General features: G+C 40.3%; 2 protein-coding genes across 7 annotated transcripts in view; one reads left to right on the forward strand and one right to left on the reverse strand.

Moving 5' to 3' along the window:
• Window positions 1-2,048, forward strand: part of col5a2a (collagen, type V, alpha 2a) — a 36,206-nt gene extending 34,158 nt beyond the window's left edge. Inside the window, exon 54 of the mRNA XM_047601408.1 lies at window positions 838-2,048. Within this exon, the coding sequence (XP_047457364.1) occupies window positions 838-984 (147 nt within the window). The 3' untranslated portion in view covers window positions 985-2,048. The remainder of the gene's footprint in view (window positions 1-837) is intronic.
• A 45-nt stretch (window positions 2,049-2,093) lies between these two features.
• gulp1a (GULP PTB domain containing engulfment adaptor 1a) overlaps window positions 2,094-21,789 on the reverse strand; it is a 74,084-nt gene continuing 54,388 nt past the window's right edge. For 3 of the 6 annotated variants that reach the window (XM_047601409.1, XM_047601411.1, XM_047601410.1), the window contains exons 3-12: window positions 20,036-20,097; window positions 15,060-15,131; window positions 9,993-10,091; window positions 9,708-9,845; window positions 9,458-9,574; window positions 7,905-7,991; window positions 7,128-7,358; window positions 6,799-6,937; window positions 6,573-6,667; window positions 2,094-4,674 (exon numbers count right to left, since the gene is read on the reverse strand). In XM_047601409.1, the coding sequence (XP_047457365.1) occupies window positions 4,603-4,674; window positions 6,573-6,667; window positions 6,799-6,937; window positions 7,128-7,358; window positions 7,905-7,991; window positions 9,458-9,574; window positions 9,708-9,845; window positions 9,993-10,091; window positions 15,060-15,131; window positions 20,036-20,097 (1,112 nt within the window). In that variant the 3' untranslated portion in view covers window positions 2,094-4,602. Of the gene's footprint in view, window positions 4,675-5,210; window positions 5,222-6,572; window positions 6,668-6,798; window positions 6,938-7,127; window positions 7,359-7,904; window positions 7,992-9,457; window positions 9,575-9,707; window positions 9,846-9,992; window positions 10,092-15,059; window positions 15,132-20,035; window positions 20,098-21,789 lie in introns of all 6 variants that reach the window. The other 3 variants (XM_047601412.1, XM_047601414.1, XM_047601413.1) reach the window with 3 other exon arrangements.

Below are 21,789 nucleotides of genomic sequence, written 5' to 3' on the forward strand. Positions count from 1 at the left end.
CTTAAATGAGCTGTAAAATGCTTTGTAGCCCGATCACCTCATCAGTCATGGAGCTGTGTTTACCTTCTCCTCAGTCTCCGTGTTCATCCATCACCCTTAAAAGGTTCAAATTACTCAGAAAAATTATAAATACTCAGAAATAGTCAAAATTAAATCAGTCTTACTGTTATTTAGTATTATCATTATAGCATTAGCACGCTAGCCATAATAACTTAGTAGTCACTGAGGTAAAGTTAAATTAAATGTGTCTACATGGACATATAATACATGAACACATGGGTTTTACAGTATATATGACGCTGGCTGTTATTTTTCTAAGCCTTTAGTCTAGATAACTAGCTAGCATAAGGCTAGGCTAACTTCAAACTTCATTTGAGATCAAGGTTCACATTAATGATGGTGTGACTTTATTTTTCTATATAAAATCTTAACAAACATCAAACAGAGACGTTGACATTTACCTCATCACATAATAGAGAGAAACCAGCTGACGTCCAGTTCTTCCTTTTAATCTTCTGCTCCATAACTTTCTCTGTTTTTGTTCACTGGGGAAACGGTGGAGTTTCCTCCGTGTTTTCCTGATCCTGTGCTGGAGCCGTAGGCTGAGCACTGTGGCATATTTTAACTTTTAATCCAACTTTATTCTCTGTTATTGCCACTTCTCTATGGGTGAATATTGATTAGATGTATCCAACATGGCGCCCATGAAACACGTGACCAGCTCAGAACCAATTAGCATAGAGGGACAGATCAGACGCTACATTCTCTAGTTGGACACACTCTCTACTTGTTAAAAAAAAATTGTCACTGAACTTCTCTTTTGTGTCTCTTTCACAGCAAGCGAATGGCAACTGGGGCAAGACAGTGTTTGAGTACAGGACACAGAAAACAGCAAGACTTCCCATTGTGGATATTGCCCCTGTGGACATTGGTGGCCCCAATCAAGAGTTCGGTGTTGAAATCGGGCCCGTGTGCTTCTTGTAAAGTCGTCATGGTCGATGCATCGAGGAGGATCCTGAGACTGTTGAACTGACAGCTGACTCGATCAGCCACATTGTACATACTGAGTACTGAGGACTATTCTGGCCCTGTGGCAAGATATTTATTGTGCCTTTCAACCCAGCTCAAGACACCAAAGATTTGTAAGTTAGTATGAATGTTTGGAGTTTACATAAAAAAAGGTAAAAATCGGAATCATTCCTTGTCTTCTTGTGTATGTTTGACTTCTAGCTTCCTTCATTTTGAGCTCCAAATACCTTTAAATATCTGTTCATTTCACTAAGCGTTAGCAAAGCATATGAAACCTTTACTTATAACTGCTGTTTATAAGCCCAGAACAATTCCACTGTAGCTACGATCAAACATCCTGCCACTACAAATTATTTTTTACAAATTTCTCTATTCTTTTTTGTTTTTTTTTTAAATAAATGTTTGAATATAACACATCATTGTGGTGCTATTGAGGAAACAAAGAAAGTCGACGATGCGTTCACAGGCGCACGGATTTTCTCAAGATGGTTTCGATGAACCTGACGTCTGTATCCAGTGTTTTTCTGAAACTCTGAACCAACCACGTAGAACGTTAGAGACGCATTAGGACTGTCGAGTACTCAGTGTTAGCTACCTCGTCACCGAAACTGAGAGAAAGATGACGCTACATGTAAATCTTCTTATTCTACAGGTGCTGTTTTGTAAGTAGTGTGATCCTTGTGCACTTCTCCTGGCTACGCGGTACAGGGCAGGGTTTGGGGATGCCAATAAAAACCTTTCTGTCAACAATGGAGAGATAAATGAGGTGTTGTGTGAGTGGTGTTTGGTGGTTTGTAACTTCTATTTTTTGTTCCTTCAGTATAGCACAGTAAAAAGGTAGCACAGCATATTCTATTTTTATGCATGTCAGTTCCCCCTTTGCAGTATCCTGGACTCTTATATGCTCTTGGAATCCTTTTTATTATCGGTTTTATAGAATAAGATGGCTGTGAGTGCCTGTTTGCTTTGTATTTCTTGCTTTGCAACAAATTAAACAAAATGCTTGTTAATCCCCCCAAGCTCTTGTCATATTAATTCAGGTACAGCCAGGTCCTTCAACTCGGTTATTTTTGAATTTTTTAATTATTATTTTTTTTTGCACACAAACTCATTTTTTCTTGTTGTAAAAACATAAAATATTTACTTGACATAGTTTCACAGTTGGTCCTCATGTAAGCTGGTCATTTTAAATTCTCATGACTGTGCCTTGAAGTAGTTCTATTGTGACCTTTTGGTTGTAATTTGAGTATATTTATTATGGATCTGTAACGTTTCGCGAGGCTCGACAGCCTGTGAGACGCCCCTGAGGGAGGCGAAGACGAGGATGACAGGAGAAGGGGTTTCCACACTGGAAGCAGATGTGTTTCAACCTTTCAAAAAATAAATATTGAAAATACTTCTCTGCCTGTTCTTGTTTGAGAAGAGCTCATTTGGTTCCATAACGTAGCAGATTTATTTGGGCCTCGAGGGCACGTCAAATCTCGGGGTGAAGGAACAGATGAAAGGAATCTGTTTCAGAGCACAGCTCTGGTGGAAGAATGAGGACAACGGCAGAGACAGCTTCTTTTTTTGAGGCTACCAGTAAATGAGAGACTGCAGACACATGCCAACAACATGTAGTTGGGAACAAAAGGATTTTAAATGCGGTAGGTGATGCCAACATTAACCAATAAGCACAACACACACACACAATGCACAGTTTAGAGAAGCTTCACTAATTCTGATGAATGTATGTTTGTGTTTTACTGGAACAAAAAACAATGTAACATCCAACCGTCCATTTCATGATTAAATCTTTGACAGCAGACCATGAACTACGCTGACATATAAACTAAAACATTCGTTATCAAAACACATTTAGAAGCCCAGTCCAACTGACCAGCAGGCTAGCAGTTAGCTACCAGCTAGCTACCAACTAGCAACCAACAAGAAGACACCAGCTAACTAGCCTAGTTAACAGCATTTGTTTGTACCAAATTTCAGTGGTATCCATCAAATTATTGTTGGGACATTTCAAACTGAACAGCTCCTCAAAAGTGAAGCCAAAGCAAGCAGAGCTCCCCCTGGTGGCTGGAGTCATGAGCTCCACCCTGGGACTAAAACACTAAAATACAAGGATGGTTTGTGTCATTTTAGGTAGTTAATATAATGTTGATGTATGTTCAAGTGTCAATTGTACGGATAAGTTTAGTATGTGACATAATAGCGACTACCAGTTGCCATGCCAACCAGCCCGTGGTCCCGTAAGAGAAAGAAACAAAAAAAAAAACATGTGAGTCTGGAGGAAGTGTGGGCGGGGCATTGATATTGTGGCTCCGCCCTCAGGCTTTACTGATAGGACTCTGTCTCTAAAGTCGCAAGATGGCGCCGCCCGTATCCAAAGAAAAATAGTTTGGACCCATGAGAGGAAGTGGAGACATAGTGTCCATATTTATATACAGTCTATTGTCTGGACCAGTAACACAACAGCGTACCATCCTATAAATAATGACAACCTCAAAAGTTTCCTGTTGTTTTCGTGCAAAGAAGAATATTATGAAAATGTTTAAATTTAATGAACAACTGGATATTTCTTAAGAAACATCAGTGCAATTGTTGTAAAAGTGCAGTTCTAGGTCTGTGTTGTGTTACGTTACGCAACTCTCAGTAAAACTGTGTGAAACCTTGGAATAGAAGTTACTTTTAATAGAAAAATCGCAGTTAATGTCTTACATAATGTCTTATGGCCCGTGGGCTGTATGTTTGACATCTGTGCTCAAGATAGAGTTAAAAAATATTTGAAAAACAAATGAATAAAAGAATCAGTGAGTAGCAGCTTTGGAGTAGGGTTTTCTTTAATAACTGTAACAGCAAAGTCAATGGAACAAAATAATAGGAATATTACTGCATGGACAGAGAAAGGTGAAGATGAAGGAGCGGACGAGATTAAAACGACGACATGGTAAAAAAAAAAAAAAAAAAGAGGGGAAAAATAAAGGTAAATACTGAAATGGCAACTTGTGAAATGCAAAATAATCCGAACAGAATAAAAATAGTGGAATGGTCAGTAAAGCAAAAAACTAAAAAAGAAAACATTAGGCTGGATTAATAGTACGTTTAAAAAAAAAGTGACTTAATGTTGAGTAAAATAATATACTGTGTGTGATGTTAGGGCCAAGCTGGCAGTTTGTGTTACTTCTTTTTCTTGCCAGCTTGTGTTTGGTGTACAAACAGGAATGTGTCGACAACACAGAATTCAAACAGAGCATACACACATATTTAAATTCTGCCACAGAGTGTACCATCGGACATATTCGACTACGTATTTACAGCTCTCACTGCCTGTGCAAGCAAAGGTACCCAAAACAACTCCTTCCTCAAGTGTTTTTATTTTTCATTTCTTTTTTACAAAAATAGTTCTTTTCTATAATGGATCTGACTTTACCTTGAAATATCGAAAACCAATCTAAATGCAAATGCATATAAACCTCAAGATGAAAACGGTGACATCTTGACTGGACTGTGGAGCGGATTTTGGCACTTCTTCATACAAACGAGTTCAAAGCGCGTCTCAAAGAGCCTCGTCCGCCGGCATCAGCAGCGACTGTCCAGCGGATCCAGGGAGAAGACGGTGCCCTCTAAGGTTAGTCCCATTTTGAACCCCTCCTGGAAGACAAGCCACATCAGAACGGCTGTGATGTTCACTGAGAAAACGCTGACGTGTCTCTGTGAGATCACATGACCTGGTTTTACTGACGGACACGAGGGATGAGGGAGGGTTAGATTAGAACGGACTGGAAAAGATCTGAGGCTGAGAAAGAATTAAAAGAAAAACGAAAACGCGCTGGGTCAACGCCCGCACAAAAGAGTCATGCACCAAGATACAGAACAGATAGAACCCATAGAACCGATAGATAGATAGATAGATAGATAGATAGATAGATAGATAGATAGATAGATAGATAGATAGATAGATAGATAGATAGATAGATAGATTATTAACTGATGCAGCGTTGATGTTTAAAGTGTGGAAATGAACAGACTGATGATGAGCTGAGTTGGTTAATGATGAGTTGATGAGTTAATGATACTGTCACAGTTTCATGGGAAGGTTTTATCAATGAGAACATGCAGCAGCATCCACAGCATCCACAGCATCCACATCATGCACAGACAGACAGACAGAGACAGAAAGTACAAACCATCTCTGACGCTACAGGTAGAAAAGAACAGGAGAAAGATTCAGCTGTTAGTGACGAAGGAGAAGAGGAAGTTGAAAAAAGAGGTTTATCAAAGCAACACTGCCTCCTACTGGCAGCAGACTGCTAAAGCTCCACAGGTAGTTAAACCAGTCAGAACAGAAACAACTGACTGTTGAAGGCTTAGTATCAAACTTTACTCATTCAGTCTTGCAGAGGCAGAACCGACCCCACACTTAATAATTTATATGTCCCCATCATCAGTACCAGGAGATGGAACCGGGTCCAGACTGGACTGAACACGGAGCAAAGTCAAGTCTCATGAACGTTCTTACAGATGTTTGATGCTGGTCTAAGCAGAACTGTGATTTAGCCTTTCATGCTTTTTTATTTATCTGTTACAGATTCTGCACAACGATGAAGGCTTTTACTCCTGTAAAATAAAATGAAACTCTTTCTCAACGCGTTGCACATTATTTTTTGTTTCTTTCACTATCTGTCTGTCTGTCTAAAACATTTCTGTAGTTTAAATGGAAATGAACAATGTTGCTATTCACATCTGCTTCCAATGAGCTTTAACAATGAATTCCATTCATTTTATCTGGAGACGCTGTGAATTAAACCCAAGATGATGCTTTAATATAAAGTTTTATCAGACTTTCTAGATTTCAGGTTTTACTGATGAACATTACGCGTCACTAATGATAATAATTCTCCTCATGTACACGTGATGTTGTGTTTAAATAAATCATATTTACATGTGCAAAAAGAAAAACTGGCCTTTTAAATGACACGGAGGGCAGGAAATGAGTTTGTGCATTTAAATGTTTAAATGCCAGGGAGACCAGCCCCACACACACACTGAGATAACGTCTCTGAATCTCATTTTACTGAAATGCATAACGGCAGCAGAGCTGGCTGATACACTAAAGACTTTATTTATTTTATTAATGCAGCTCTAAAAAACTCATCAGAGGCTTCATGTTCCTGATAAATCTAAATAAAGAGGTGGATGCCATCCATCACAGCTGTCTGAGGAGTGTAATTTGAATAAACAGTGTAGAGGAGATCACTTAGAGTCTGCAGCGGGGCCAATTAAGGGCAAAATGTCCAGATATTATTCAGCAGTGGTGCAAAGTGATGTCAGGAAACTGGAGGGAATTTATTGTTGGGCTGAGCTGAGGTCAGCGCCTTAGTTCAGACAAACAACAGAAGATGTTTCATCTTTACAGCAGAAACACTGGAAATAAAACAGAGAGGAGACCTGGGTTCACGCTTTAACCAGCATCTATTTAATCAGTGTGGGGCCTTAAAAACATTGAAGCCTTCTACAGATCAATGCGAAGGAATCAGACTGGAGCTCACCTGCATCTCATCCAGCTTTGACTGAATGTCCGGAGGGAAGTCAGCTGCTCCACAGGTGAATGGATCAAATGGCTCAGCACCAAACAAGTCTTTCCCTACAGACACAGACAGCAGATAAACACCACACCTCATACGAATAAGACATCCAGCGAGTGCACAGCTGCAGTTCACTGGTTCTCTAGAGAAATGCTGTTATCATCACACAGCGTTTAAACCATTCACTCACTTATATCCGGTGGCAATGTGGTCGGAGGAGGCGGCGGGCAGCCATTGCTGGACAGCAGGGGTACCAGGGGTGTCACGGGGGAGAAGGGAACCATGTCAAAGACGTCTGTGGACTGTGGCTTCATGGAGACGCTCCCTGCCTGAATACAAAGTAGTCGAGACGGTTAAGGTGCAACCAGAGACCTGTACGTCCACCCATGTGTAAACTGCACAGCTACCTTTTAACCAAAGGACCAAGGAAGATGCTAGTAACAGCAAAGTACAGAAGAAAAGAGCAGGAGATAATAAGTCAGTAGGAAAGCACAGAAAATGAAAGCAGAGGGTGTTTACGCGAGGCCGCGGGATGCTGCATCCCTCGGTAGGCTTAGCAGGAAGGAGGGCAGGCTTGGCAGGCGGAGGAGTTAGTAGCCCGGCAGAGAAGTTGGACTCCGGCGAGCTCATAGGAGTGAGCGTGACCGAGGAGATTTCCAGACAGGACAGCGACTTGATGCTGTGACACCAGAAGAGGGAGGAGGGCCTCTGCAGCATGTACGCTTCATTAGCTGCGTTTATGTGCAGAGGCTGAGTAAAGACGGCGGGAGAATGACCAGAGAGAAAGGCAATGAGAGTGTGTGGAATTTCATCCACAAGGGGACATTACAAGAGCTTACATCTGCACCGGTTAAACGGTGAATAGATCATATCCCTCATCAGACCAATAAGGTGTGTAATTGCTTTGTTCAGACACAGTTTAGCCCCTCCCCCCACCCCCCCAACATATTCTAAACCTGAGGCATTTAATCACAGAAGCAGCATCAGCAAACCCAGCGCTGCTTTAAAACTACCAAGCTTAAATTTAGTCAACTTTTATAATTAAGCGCCGGTCGAGGCCGCGTGCACTTGGCTGATTCAGTTATATTACATTCATAAGCACTTTTAGTTGTTCTGCAGGCGACTTCACGGCAGATTGTGGTGCATCACCGGACAAGAAAACGTTGATGCTAATGTTAGCTTAGCGTAGTCAATCAGCCCTTTGCTCCTTCTATTAGACTTTGTCCAGTTTATTGTGCAGACTTTTAATGTGTAAACTGCAGCTGTGCTGTATGTGTCAGTGCTGTTCACTCTTACTGGCGGCACATGAGCTATCATCAGCTGTTCTTCAAGGTCTTGAAGCTGTTTCTTTAGCTCAGAGTTTTCTGTTTCCAGTTCCTGAATCTGCAAAAATAAAAAACAAACAAACATTTATTTAATTTTATACTATACTAGTAAACTACCTGGGAAATATTATCTGAATCATGTATGTGTTTCTGTTTACACTTAAAGGTCCAATGTGTGAGATTTAGTGACATCTTGTGGTCAGATTGCAGACTGCAATCAATCAATTAACCCTCTTTTCCCACTCACAACAGTAATTACACTGAACTTGGCTGTAACTTCCCTCACTTATAAATGTCTTCACTGGGAGTACACTTTAAAAAATAACTGCTTTCGTCCTTTAATCAGAAAACTGCCTTCAAGTCGTAGGTGTCTGCATTTAAAGGGAATGTGGGACAGTGAGGAGACAGGAGCATAATTCACAACATATCAGTGTGGGAAGAAGATCAACCACTGAATGCACTGAATGAAACTTAACAAACTTTGTGCGTTTGCTGTGTTTCTGTTCCCCCTAGGAATGAACACAATCTAAATAATTCAATAACAAACTGTTAATGGAAACATTTCAAAAAACACTTCAAATATCTAAAGCTAAAATTTTATACACATTTGATATATTGATATAAATGTTTGTCTCTTAAGTGCAATGGAAACACTTTTTTTCACATTTCCCCGTCACCAGGGGTCATGTGACCAGTTCGAGTCCATCTTCCTGAAAGTGATGAGAATTAAGTTAAGAGTTAAGTAATTATGGGATGTCATGACTTTATGATAGTCACAGCTCATTCACAACGGAAACACGCACAAACGCACAAAGAACAACTGGGCTTTATCAAAATATCTGAAATCTGACTTTAATTTTCCAAACAACTGTCACGGAAACGCAGCTACGCTGTGGGACCTGTGAAAAAGTAATCCCATTACTGATTCACTAGTTTACATTATTTAAAAAGTAACTAAGTTAGATTAAAAGTTACGTTATTAGTAGTTACATTCAGCAGATATTTCTACCAATTTTTTCTCACTTAAAGATGGACATAATGGATGTTTGTAATCATGCATTAACACACGCTTGGTGCTCTGATGATCTGAGCAGCAGCAGGAAGCTGAACGTGAAGCTCCACACGCGAGTCATTAGTCGTCATTAGCAGATGTTCATCCACACTGAATGTTTTCAGAGTCGATCACGTACTGAGAACTGACAACTAATGACTCCAAATGAATCTTAAATACACATCTCGTTAGATATACACACATGAATGTTTTATAAATCACAATAAAAACTATGTTTTCAGCAGGGTGTGTTACATTTTAATTACAATCTGGCTCTGCAACAACTCTCATTAATATTCATTACTGACATTTTTATCAACACTGCTTAGTAGTCCAGGCTGGATTACTTAAAAACAATCAATAGAAACTGGATTAATTAAAAATAAAAGAAGCATCAATGTGTCTGCACTGTGGTACAAGTTCTCAAATTAAACTTTATCAGATTAAAGTCTGGTCTGGGCTGTGAGACGTACTCTTTTCTGCAGGCTTCCAATCTGTTTCCTGGTTTCCACGTCTTTGCCTCCAGACTCCAGGAACTTCTTGTAGGCCAAGTCAAAGGCCTGTCCGATGGTGAGAGTTATCTCCTCCGCCTGCAGATCAACACAACACAAACACAAACCAACGCCTGCTTATTTGTCTTAATTTCAGTACAGCTGAACTGGAGATTACCCACAACAGGCATTCGTTCAAATGAAAAACAAGCTCATCAGAGAGGACACTTACACATTTTTCACTATCAAACACATAACACAGGTGTTTGTTGGACTCAGAGTCTTTGCAGATAAAAGTAAATATCCTTTTATCGGTCTTGTCGTCTGCACAGAACGATATCCTGTGTAACTGACAGTTGTGCTGCACGTCCTGGAAAACAAACACAGAGCTTTAATCATTTATTAGATGCTGGACATCTCTTTGTTCTTTAGGTGGTGTAAACTGTCAGTGCGACTTCAGATGTTTAACTCGTACATTATTAATTAACTCGTCCGACGCTAAAACCTGCAGACTCACTTTTGTTTTGGGCTCTAGTATCTTCACGCCGTAGATGGAGATCTGCAGTTCCACTTTAGGGATCTTCTGTCCCTCTGACTTCTTGATATGCCTCTGAAACTGAAACCAAACGAATCAGTCTGATGAGACACCAACACCAGCAAAGAAAGAGCCTGGTCACGAGTCATGAAACATGGTGAATGAAACTCAACATGTTCTAGGGCACTGGCTTTAATTTAGAGTCACAATATGTCAAATATTAATGTGCATCATGTAATAAAATGCTTTGCTTTGCTTAGACGCCTGTGAACTCATCGATAAGTCGTCACCGTGACTTACATGGAAAATAAATGCAATTTCACTGGACTGATAAATGATTTATTAATTTTTATTTATTTTTACAGCAGTGGAGTCTATATGGACAATAACAACAGCTTATAAACCACTTCAAATGCTCCAGAGCTTAATTTAAAAGGACAAATATGCCTCAAAAATGTCTAATCATGTGTTGTTGTGTTACTGAGGTATGTGTTATCATATTTTAAATGGGACAAAACTGAATATCTTGTCCAATCTGTCTCTGTCTTTCAGTCAGTTTGGTTTTACTAGAGATGATCCCATTTCTTTACTCGCTCACCAACACAAAACAAGGTGAAAACAGAAACAAAAAGAAACTGACATGTAAAAGTCTTATTGTGACTGTTAAAAGTTCACAGACTTTAACAGACAAAAACTGCTGTCGAAATATGTTTGATCGAAGTTTGGGTCGAGATATTGTAGCTCATGTATTCTATACTTTCTGTATCTATGGAATTACCTTCGATTGTTTTAGGGTTAGAACAGAATTTAGGCAGAAACAGGTAGATTGTTTCTTGCTGTGAATTATGAAATGAAATTGTATTTTAAATGATTAGAAAAATAAAACGTAATGAAGAGGTGAATGTGGTTGTAGAGAATCTTATAGCTGCCTCTAAGGACATGATGATGGGTTCACGGTTTAATAATCCATGTTGATAGTGACGCCCTGAGGCCTTTGTAGAAAAGTTGACATCATTATCTTAATTTGAAGAGTGCATCAAAAAACAGGCTCTGTGAACCCCAGGCCAAATTATTATTATTATTACTATTACTACAAATGACTATTACTGTATACTGATACTACTACTACTACTAATAATAATAATAATAGTTGCAGAGGGTGACAGGTGATGGTTGTAACAGCATCTCCACATAAAACAACTGTTATTTTTCCACAATGGGGGAATTTCAGTGAAATATAATAAGAACAAGAATAGAATATAATAGAATATAATAAAAGAGATAAACAATATCTTGTCTTTTGGTGCTTCACAATATTTAGCCCCCTGGTATAAATAAATAGGGGAAATTACATTATAACCTCAAAAACTGTTATGGTGAAATGATTTCATTTCCCAGACGCTCTCTACCAACATCTGAGTAACACAGTCATTGTCTTTTGCTGCTAAGAGCTATAGACGGTATTTCTTGGTCTTTGTCTTTCTACCGCCTGGTAGAGGTACGACACAGAGGAGTTATTTAGTTTCTGTCCCAGCAGAAAGCAGTTGCTAACATTAGTAAATGAGACTGAAGCTGAAGGAGACTGAACTATCCTGTAAGTTATTCCCACCACTGGCACCACTCCACTATGAGCAAACATTATCACTTCACAAATAGTTATTTAACGTATTGTGTAGCCTAAAAATCCCATTAATTCCCATTGATCCGTAATTTTATTGAACAAAACATCTGTGCCGCCTGTTATATATTTAAATGCAAATGAGAATTTGTTAAGGGATGCGAGTTATGCACTTTATGGAGCAAATTGAATGTGTGATCCATTTAGTGAGCCTCTCTCTTTTGGGCTCTGCCAAAAACAGTTCAAGTCTTTCACAGTTTTGTTGCCAAGTCGTATAAAATGTTCACAGAACTTGGCACTGAGTTCAAGACATAAACCGATGACATTATAAGGGGGGTGTCGGTGAAGAAGACACTCCAGGGAGCTCTTAATACACTGGGATTATTCCTAAGTTTAATATAAAAACACGTACGCATGTTAATGTGTAGATTCATTCATCAGTCAATCAATTAATCGCTGCCCTGATCCCAAAGATGACAAAGAAGTCCCTGAGACGGCTTGAATCCAAAGCTTCCACAGTTATTTCTGGACAGCTGGAGGTGTTTTAAAGATGGGAGGTCACATCCAAAAAGTGTTTATCTTCAATGGAAGATTCTAACGTCCAGATCTGAGCCAGAGAGGACAGATGGTTGGAAAGAGGAGTGAAGGAAGTCTTCTACGTCGGACATGTATGTATATAAATATTCCTGTTCGTGGGTACATATGTGTAAGTATGCATGTTTGTATATATGCATACATGTAGTTTTTGTATTACATGTACAGTACTGTGCAAAGGTTTTAGGCAGGCGTTGCTCTAAACTAAGAATGCTTTCAGAAACTGAACATGTTAATAGTTTATTTTCATCAATTAACAAGATGCAGTGAATGAACAGAAGAGAAATCTTGGGATGATCTCCCTTCACCTTCCAGGCAGCATCAGTTCTTCTACTTGGACACAGTTATTGAAGGATCTTGGCTGGTACGTTGATCCAAACATCTCAGAGAACTAACCTCAGATCTTCCTCAGATCCTTCTGTCTCTTCATATAATCCCAGACACACTCCATGATGTTGAGATCAGGGCTCTGTGGGGTTCATGCCATCACTTCCAGGACTTCTTGTTCTTCTTTCCTCTGAAGATAGTTCTTAGTGACCTTGGCTGGATGTTTGGGCTCTTTGTCCTGCTGCAGAATAAATGTGGGGCCAGTCCTCCTCCTCCCTGATGGTGTTGATGATGGATCAGTATCTGCCTGTATCTCTCAGCATTGAGGACCATTAATCCTGAACACACTCTCCAGGAGCCTTCTCCATGCTTCACTGTTGCCTGCAGACACTCATTATTGTATCTCTCTCCAGCCCTTTGGTGAACAAACCAAATATTTCACATGTTGATTCATCAGTCCAGATGTTTCTGAGCCCAGTTCCTTTGTTCTGGTTCATAGTTGAGTCTCTTGGTCTTATTTCCATGTCAGAGGGATGGATTTTTAGCTTCAACTCTTCCATGAAGACCAACAGTGTCAGAACTATCCCACTGGTTTCTGAAGTTCTGATCTGATGTCTCTGTTGGACGTCTTCAGATTTTGAAGTGAAATAAGTTTCCTTGGTCGACCACTGAGTCTATGATGCTACTAAACACCTGAGTAAGCTATAAGCTATAAGGACTGATGCTGGTTTGAAGGCAACGGGTAGTAACACCAGATATTCATGTGACTTTGTTCACCTTACATTTTGTCAATTGATAAAAAAATAAACAATCATTATTTATATATTTTTTAAAGCATTCTTAGTTTAGAACATTTTTTCCACACCTGCCTCAAAGCTTTGCACAGTACTGTGCCAAATACCACGCATATTTTCTACTTCTCAGGTTCAGTTTGTTTGATTTGATTTGAAGAAAAAGAAAACTAAGGTTTGGCATTTACAACCTTTTTCCATCAGCTGTCCTTGATTTCTTGTATATGTTTGCAATTGTGTGAAGAGTTCTAATGCTTCTGATGCTGAAATAACTTACATTCATTCATTCCCCATGAAAACGTCCTTAATTCCTACATTCTTACATTACATTCTTTAGTGTGAAAGCTTGTGACGATGGGAAAAAGCCACCAAGATGCTTCAGACTTTTTACTGCCTCTCACGTATATGGCAGTAAACTGATATACTGAATTCAAGACATTTGCTTTTCATGGCCTGCAGACACAGCCATGCCCAGACCCAGACAGAGGACAATAAGTGTGTGTTACAGAGAGATTTATCTCCCTCCAGTAAAAACACTATAGGCATTTACGTGATAACCGATAAAAGACTTCATTATTTGGACACGTTTTTTTTTCCTGCTCGTGACCTTTGCAGACGTAGCTGAGCTTGCCCTTATTGCTGGAGTATCTGGGAGAGTAACCATGGAGCCTTGGCTGAAAACAAGATAAACTGTAAGGTAACAATAGAGGCATGGCTTTGGGAAAACAAGCCTCCCTTAAAACTGGCCTCACAAAATTCAACTCTTGGCAGAAGCAGACGGGAGGGGAGGCCAGCACACTGAGAGCTCGGCCACGGCACCAAGGCGCTGACTGAAAGAGAGTTGTTGGCTTGAGGCTGTTCCCAAGCTTAAAAGTTTAGCTGAAATGTCACCAATGATGGAGGAGTATCTTAAAGTTACCCAGGTTAAGTGTCATTCACTGGGCTGCTTTAATGAAACTGTGCCCTAAACCCTAACCTAAATCCTATAAGCCTCTTCAGTGTTTTTTAAATGAAAACTGGGGATTTTCCTGGTGTCTGGCAAAGAGGAGTACCTCGATTTGTTCTGTCCTAGTTTAACAAAACACACATTGACTGTTGGCAATATAATAAAAGATAAAGTCCCTGGAATAAGACCAAAGAAAGAGGTCACTCATGACCAACAGGAACGGCTGTAGATCGTCTCGGTCTCCATGTGCTTTCATTGTCTCTCAGGTGATAATTTAGGTTTTATAGCTTAACTTTTCATCTCCACACACTCAAACAAACTCTTCAGGATGGAAGACTGCAGGGAGAAAGCACCTGTCCAGCTTTAAATGAGTGGAATATTTAGCTGAAGACATTTTTATCTCAAGAGCTTAGAGTTGATCTTTGTCTTTTATATCTTTACATTAGCAATTATTTAACCATTTAGCTACAGTCTATTTACTGGAGAAAGGTCAGTTATTTGATGGTTTAATTGTTAAATAAAGTATAAATAAAGTATCTATCTATCTAGACATGGGCAAGTATTCTGGCCGGCTGACAAATTCTACATCTGCATGAGGAAGTTTGACTGCTGTGCTTATTCAGCAGCACGAGAGCAGGAAAACTCAAAGGGCACCTTCAGTGGAAGCAGATGAGGGAGGGGAGTGTTTGTCAGTCACACTCTCATCCAATCTGGTCACTGAAGAACACTCTCCTTCCCTTTAGGCTGCAGCTTACTGTGAAAACTGGCTTTACCTTCAGCTTTCTGACGGCATCCTTCACCACTTCTGTGCCTTTGGGGGCTTCGACCTCGGTGTTTCCGAGGAACTGGGAGGAAAAGAGAAAAAGCCTGTGACATTGAAGACATACAGTGTATTGAGCGTAAGCAGGTGTTTGCTGCATACATGACCGTGTCAGATACGTGAAGGTGTTCTTTTATTAGACACATGTGGGATAAAATGCACCTCAGAGACGATGACAGTATAAAAGGAGCTCACACCTAGAAGATGGGATGAACATGTCTCTTTTTCCTTTTCTTCATCGTCTTGTATTTCAGCTGCAGTAACATCCAGCTGCTTCATATCTAACGCCCCTGCAAACTGGTGCCTTAAGGTTCATCACGGGTTGTAAAGCCTTCACTCATCACTGCACTTTATGCACTGGCCATATTTAAGTGTCCTCCCGACTATTTATGCAATTACGCCTCAAAAACCCAAATCAATTACTGTTTATGTTCCAACTATTTGCACATATTAAACTGCACCTGCTGCTGCTGCAGAAAACTTAAAAGTTAAAGGAACTAATCATCCTTGGATCTTTGAAAACCCGTATGAAAGATCTTAGAGCAGCTACATTTCACATTTTCCTCATTGTAATTATAAATCCTGAGTCTTAGTCCTGTTGTTTTTTATCTTCCATGTATTTTATTGGTGTTGTTGTGTGAGTTGCTGTCTGTTCTAAATAGTTAAAACTTTCCCAGGCTGCTGTCTTGGTCATGCTTCCCTCGGACAAGAGGTCTTTGTATCTCGACCTGGTGAAATAAAGGCTAATAAATAATAAATAATACATGCATGTGCACACACACACACACACACACACACACACAGAGGGCAGAGGAGGAGCAGGACTTCCATTAGTCTCCAACAGATGGAGCCCTTAATCCTCGCCTTCCTGGCAGCAGCAGCAATATTTGTTCCAGTCGCGCACACACACACACACACACACACACACACACACACACACACACACACACACACACACACACACACACACACACACACACAACACCACACTGCTTCATTGCCTCCTGAGCTTAATGTGTTCAGTCTGTTCCAATATCAGACCTCACAAACGCCGGTGTCAGCCCCTTAAAGGTTGGCAAAAACAAAATAACAATGTCTCCCGCTGGAAAGGAGCAGGCAGCTCAGACAGACGAGGATTTTCTGTGCGACACACTCGGATCCGTGTGAAGCATTCCATGACTTGGCTCTGCTGATGTGGCTCTAACAGACTGAGGTGATGCTGCAACACATTTATTTGTCTTACACATGTTTGTTGCATTTTAGAAAAGAATAAAATAGTAACAATTATGACTTAATATTCACCAGTGTAACAAGAAATTTAAAAAGTAAAGATTTTAACTAATTGCACCTGCTATAAATATTATCGTAATTCTGTTCAATGCAGAGTAAGTTTTTTTATTATTATTTGGAAATGCAATAAGAAAAGAGAAACAACACCCGCCCTGTATTTATCGGTTGAAGCAGATGGAGCCTTTTTTTAGTAAAGTGTCAGCGTTCTGCACAGGTGTGACAAATGTGCTCTGCACACTTATCGTCACATCTGCTGACAGATGCCCAGAACATAATGGAGAAGTGCTTGTTCCTGACCAGTGCATTCTGCAGCTGAAGGGGTTTCACCAGGCAAACAGAGCTTGATGGGGGGGTCTCATCCATCAGCGGGGGCATAGAGCTAAAAATGTACCACCACACCCCCGTCACCCCCCCCGACTGATTCATCCTTGCAATGCACACAGGTTTGTGGCAGATCTGAGACGTTCCTAAACCACTTACTCTTAACTGAAAGATAGTTTAGATTTTTTTTATCCGACTCCAGAAAGGCCAGGACCCGTGCTTTGTCTAATTTAAACGACTTATGAATATAATATGATCACAGATGACAGACACACAGACGCCCGCAGCTCTGAAGTTCATCTCTCAACCTTTTCTTTTCCTGTGTAGCCCACGGGTCAATTACAGCGTCTAAAAAAGGACTTTCAGAGTTTCTGTAACAGTCAAATGTAGGAAGACACCGAGGAACAAAGCAGTGGCAGGACACTGAATCAGAAGCTGACTGCTGCCTGGGCTGTCACATCACAAGAAAAGAAAGATAATTAAATTCACAACAGGAAAAAGCCAACTCAGCCTATAAAGCTGCAGCATCGCACATGACGCCGTTACACACAAAACAGATGATTATTCTTTGGCTTTGGAGGAGGATGAAGTTTGGTTTTCACATAATCAGTGTAATAACTGATAATTAACCAGAGTCCTAACTGATACTGAGGGTTCACATAGGTGTAGCTGTACTGTAGAGGAAGATGAGTCTAAATGTTACTGAGAGCTGGTGAACACATGCAGCACTGACGTGTAGACGGGTCTGTAGTAACGGAGACGGGAGAAGATGTGGATTAATAATTCAGCTGAGGACACAACATGTTTGATTTTGACATGAGTTCAGAGCTGAAGGAAACAGGACTGAATACGTTTATTAGTCCAATGATCAAAAGTCAAATCACTGTCAGAGACGGAGCCCAGATTATCTGATATTTGAAGAAAATGGACGAATAAAATGAGTCACAATAACAGCAGCAGAACAGTCTGGGTCAAAAATAAGAGTAATTATATTATATTTGGGGTCAGTCTGACCCATATTCAGTGTTTCATTTTTCTGGCTTCATATCTAATGAGTTTCCTTAATTCAATGGTGAAAACTGGGTGAAAATCAACGTAACCTGATGATTTGTTTCTGTGTCGTGTCCACATGTTGTTGCACACATCAGTTTTCTTCAGGCTCTTTTAGTGAGATGAGACATGGATGTTTTGGATGAAACATTTTAGAACCTGCACAGAGGACGTTGTTTGTGATGAGACACCGTCCTCTGATGAGAACGAGACCCTCCAGATATCTCTCAACCACCAGTAAACACAAAAATCCAGTAATGGAAAGATGTTACGCTCCAGCTCAGAGCCGCTAATGGAGCCAGGAAGACGAGCTGGTAACTACGGTACATGACGACACATTTAGAGCAGTGTTTCATACCAAATGATAAAGACACATAAATAACAATGAAACTTAATGCACATCTTTATAAATTCTCAGTGGGTGAGATTTTATACATTTTCTCCATAGTAATATAGCAGGTTTTCTGATGGATACGTGGGGTTTTATTTAAAGAACTACCTGACACATAGACTTGGGTAACAATTTAAATTATAATGATTTTCTGGGGTTTAAATTGCTGGATGAAAAGTTGGTGTTATTAATGCAGAAATCTGAATTATTGCCACAGGTGAAGCCAAAGAGACTGAAACACCAGCCTCTGATTTTAAAATGCAGCCTTGACAGCGTTCACACTTTGCTTCCCAGGATAAAACGATCATTACATTAATAATAACACGTGTTTCTTTTGTTTTATTGTTTTTCCTGTCTGGGGATCGTACCCCTCATAAAGTACAGCAGAGAGATGCTGCTGCTGCTCATTAGCAGCTACGACACAGATTCATCACCTGGAAGGAAACCTGAGACTAAAGTGAGAAAAGAAGAAGTAATTCTGTAGTGCCACCGAATAGAAATGACAGAGGCCAGAGGAGGAGGAAATCTTTTGTCCTAACCAGCAGGAGGATGTCGGAGTGAATCACTAACTGTGCTTTTATTTCAGAAAGTGTCAGCGCTTTGAACCAGAGAGTTTCTCTCTTCCCTTCCCTACGAGCTCTTCAGTGCGGAGCAGCTGATTGGCTCAGATCTCAGGCAGGAACTCATCAATGAAAGATGACAATATGCAGAGCGTATGGGAAGTGACAGCCTGCTTTCATTTTGATTTGCTGCAAACTGGGAGGAAGCTTCAGCAGTTTGGGGAGAATCTGTTCTAGAGTTCCACCTTCATCCCACCGTAGCTTTTCTGACGCACAGGAAACACAACGACGGATCCTGAGTCTCACAAGGAAGAAACTCTTTGTCAAATTGAAGCAGAAACAGAAGGTCTGACAGGGAAACGCTCCCCACAAGAGGTGCTTCTCTTTCAAGAGGCGTTTGTTGGATATTTGACAAACACTTTGTTTCGTAACACAGAGAAATTCCTTCACACAACTTCTTTAAACTTCTTCTCCCTCAGGAACCAGGTGTTTCTGCTGGTTCGCACAAACGCACAAGTCACTTTATATAAACGCTACACACTCATAAAAAAATAAAATCAAGACGCTAAAACACACAGAGACACTTTCAAATTAAACTTTGATGGGACACAAGATGAAAACATCTGCTCTGGAAGATGAGACATTTACGGACGTTCATGCTAAAGGTGAATCAGATAGAAAATGAAATCCATCACCGCTGACAACCAAAACATCCTAATCACACGTCTGGGTCTGAGAAAATAACCGGGACTGAATGAACTAGTTTAGAGTCGGACTCTACGGAGATGATGACGACCAGAGACACAACACGAGACTCAACGTCGCCCTTCAGTCTCCATCGTTCATACGGCACCAACATGTGGAGACGCCAATGTAGTTCATTTATGTGCATAGAAGAAAGAACATAGAAGAAAATGAACAAAACACACACACATAAAGTGTCGGAGAGCCTGAAACAATGAAGTGATGTTTTTGCTAAATAAAAACATGAATTCCAAAGTAACGAATGTGTAAGTGAAAGAAAACTGACTCTGTAACATCTTTGATTGATTATTTTCTTCCACAAATTAAAATTTCTTTAAATACACGTTAACAGGATCCAACATATTGTAGTAAAGGGATAAATAGAGTCACAGTCCGACTGTTGCACATGTTTGAAATAAATATATACAATATTTGAACCTGTGTATTATCTGAATATCTTAATACTGAATGTAAACATGTGATAATAATCATGTATATTTATAAGCAGCACTAGGCTGAGTTGAACACATATAGTAGGTGTGTGGGGGGGTCCCATCAGTCAGTGCTACGTACCTTAGCATTGTAGGCTATGTAGTGCTTGGCCAGAGCCTCCGGGGTGTGCATCCATGATTTATCTGAAATGACACACACACAGTGATCAGTGCAGCTCAGTCTCAGTCAATGGTCACATTCAATGTAAGACTGAGGCATGAATGCAGAAAACGACCAGTATTAAACAGTTCATCAGAAAACATTTACAGATCTGACACTTTAGGAGAATGAGGACAATGGTTTTAGTTTAGTGTAGTAAGTCGATTATTGGACAGTTTATATTCACACTGGATGTTCAGCAACAGGCCGACATCACGGATGTGGTTCATTTCAGACCCTGATTGGTTTATTTCACACATGTCACAGGTTTAATAAATAACAGTATTAATAAAGGCTCCACTGTTTCCAACATGCACATATTTTTCATGCTGTTCCCTAGATCACACTGAGGCTCCACCCATTTATTTCACCTCAATGATGCATCAGACACTTTATGTATATGGTCATACATCATGTCATGTTTCTCCCTTTAGTCAACTTCATACATACAGGATATATTTTCATATTTTAAATATTCTCAACTTTTTGTTTAGTTGCTTCAGTGTAGTCCTTCGTTGACTTGAATAAATGTTTAATTACATTTTCTTTCTTATCATATGGTTTATGACTCAAAGGTGATTTTGGCTGCAAGTTGACTTGTTTCTTCATGATTTGATGGAATAAAAAACCTCATAGATTTTGATGAGCCGGCCTCTACTGACTGATAATGAGCTCCTGATGCCTCCATACCTACAGCCGTGTAGTGCATTCATTGTATCAGTATAATACTGAAGCCACATCCGTCCACCTGCAGAGCTACAGGAGCCTCATGAAGAAGTTCATCAATAAAGGTCTGAACAAGATGTTTCTGAACGTTTGTTGAACGTGATGCTACTTTCAGCCTCCAGGTATCGAACAGCAACTGAGTCCGTGATGCTGGACCGATGTGACGCTGGCTGAAATAAAACATGGCTCCAGTAGCGTCAGCGCCGCCACAGGGAAGGAGGGGGTGGGGGGGGTGGGGGGGTCTGGGTCTCGCTGGGACAGGGCTCTGGGGAGGTCTCATGTTCAGAACAAATGAACTGAGTCACACATGGCTCATTTTAACTCTGGGACCACTCGTAACACGTTGAACGCGTGGGTTTTTATCAGCTCTTCTGACTCTGACTCTACTAAAAGTAGAAAAGCTCAGAACGTGAGAAGTGCAGCTTTGTCTTCAGCGCGGTTCATTTCAGATCATTACAGGTCACTGAGGATCCACAGCATCTCTTTAAGCTCTTTTCCTCATGTCTTAATCATTTACTGATTAAGGATTCTCTCCGCTCTCTGTTTCCACTCATAAATAGCTCATCACCCCGTTAATGAATCTTGTGACCAGAAGACACACGACTGTGACCTTGTGGCACTCGACTCCTGCAGGTTGATTGCAATAATCAAGACTTTACAAACGATGTGAATCAACTTTACCTTGTCCTCTGTCATAAGTATGCTAATTACTCTGTTTACATTGATGCCGCCGGCTAAGTGGCCTGATGAATTTAAAGTCTGCTCTAATTAGAATTAATCTGGTGGCCCACGTTTGCTTAATTGTGCTTATGCTTGTCTATCATCAATATCGTTTACAAGGAAACCAACAGGCAAAGTCTTACCAAGGAAGTCGTGTTTTATTTGCCTGGAAATCATTTTAATGGGAAGAAATAAAGATAAACAACCACTAACGCACAAAGCTGCTGGTG

The sequence above is a fragment of the Mugil cephalus genome, chromosome 12, assembly GCF_022458985.1.
Source record: "Mugil cephalus isolate CIBA_MC_2020 chromosome 12, CIBA_Mcephalus_1.1, whole genome shotgun sequence".
NCBI classification, from domain to species: Eukaryota; Metazoa; Chordata; class Actinopteri; order Mugiliformes; family Mugilidae; genus Mugil; species Mugil cephalus.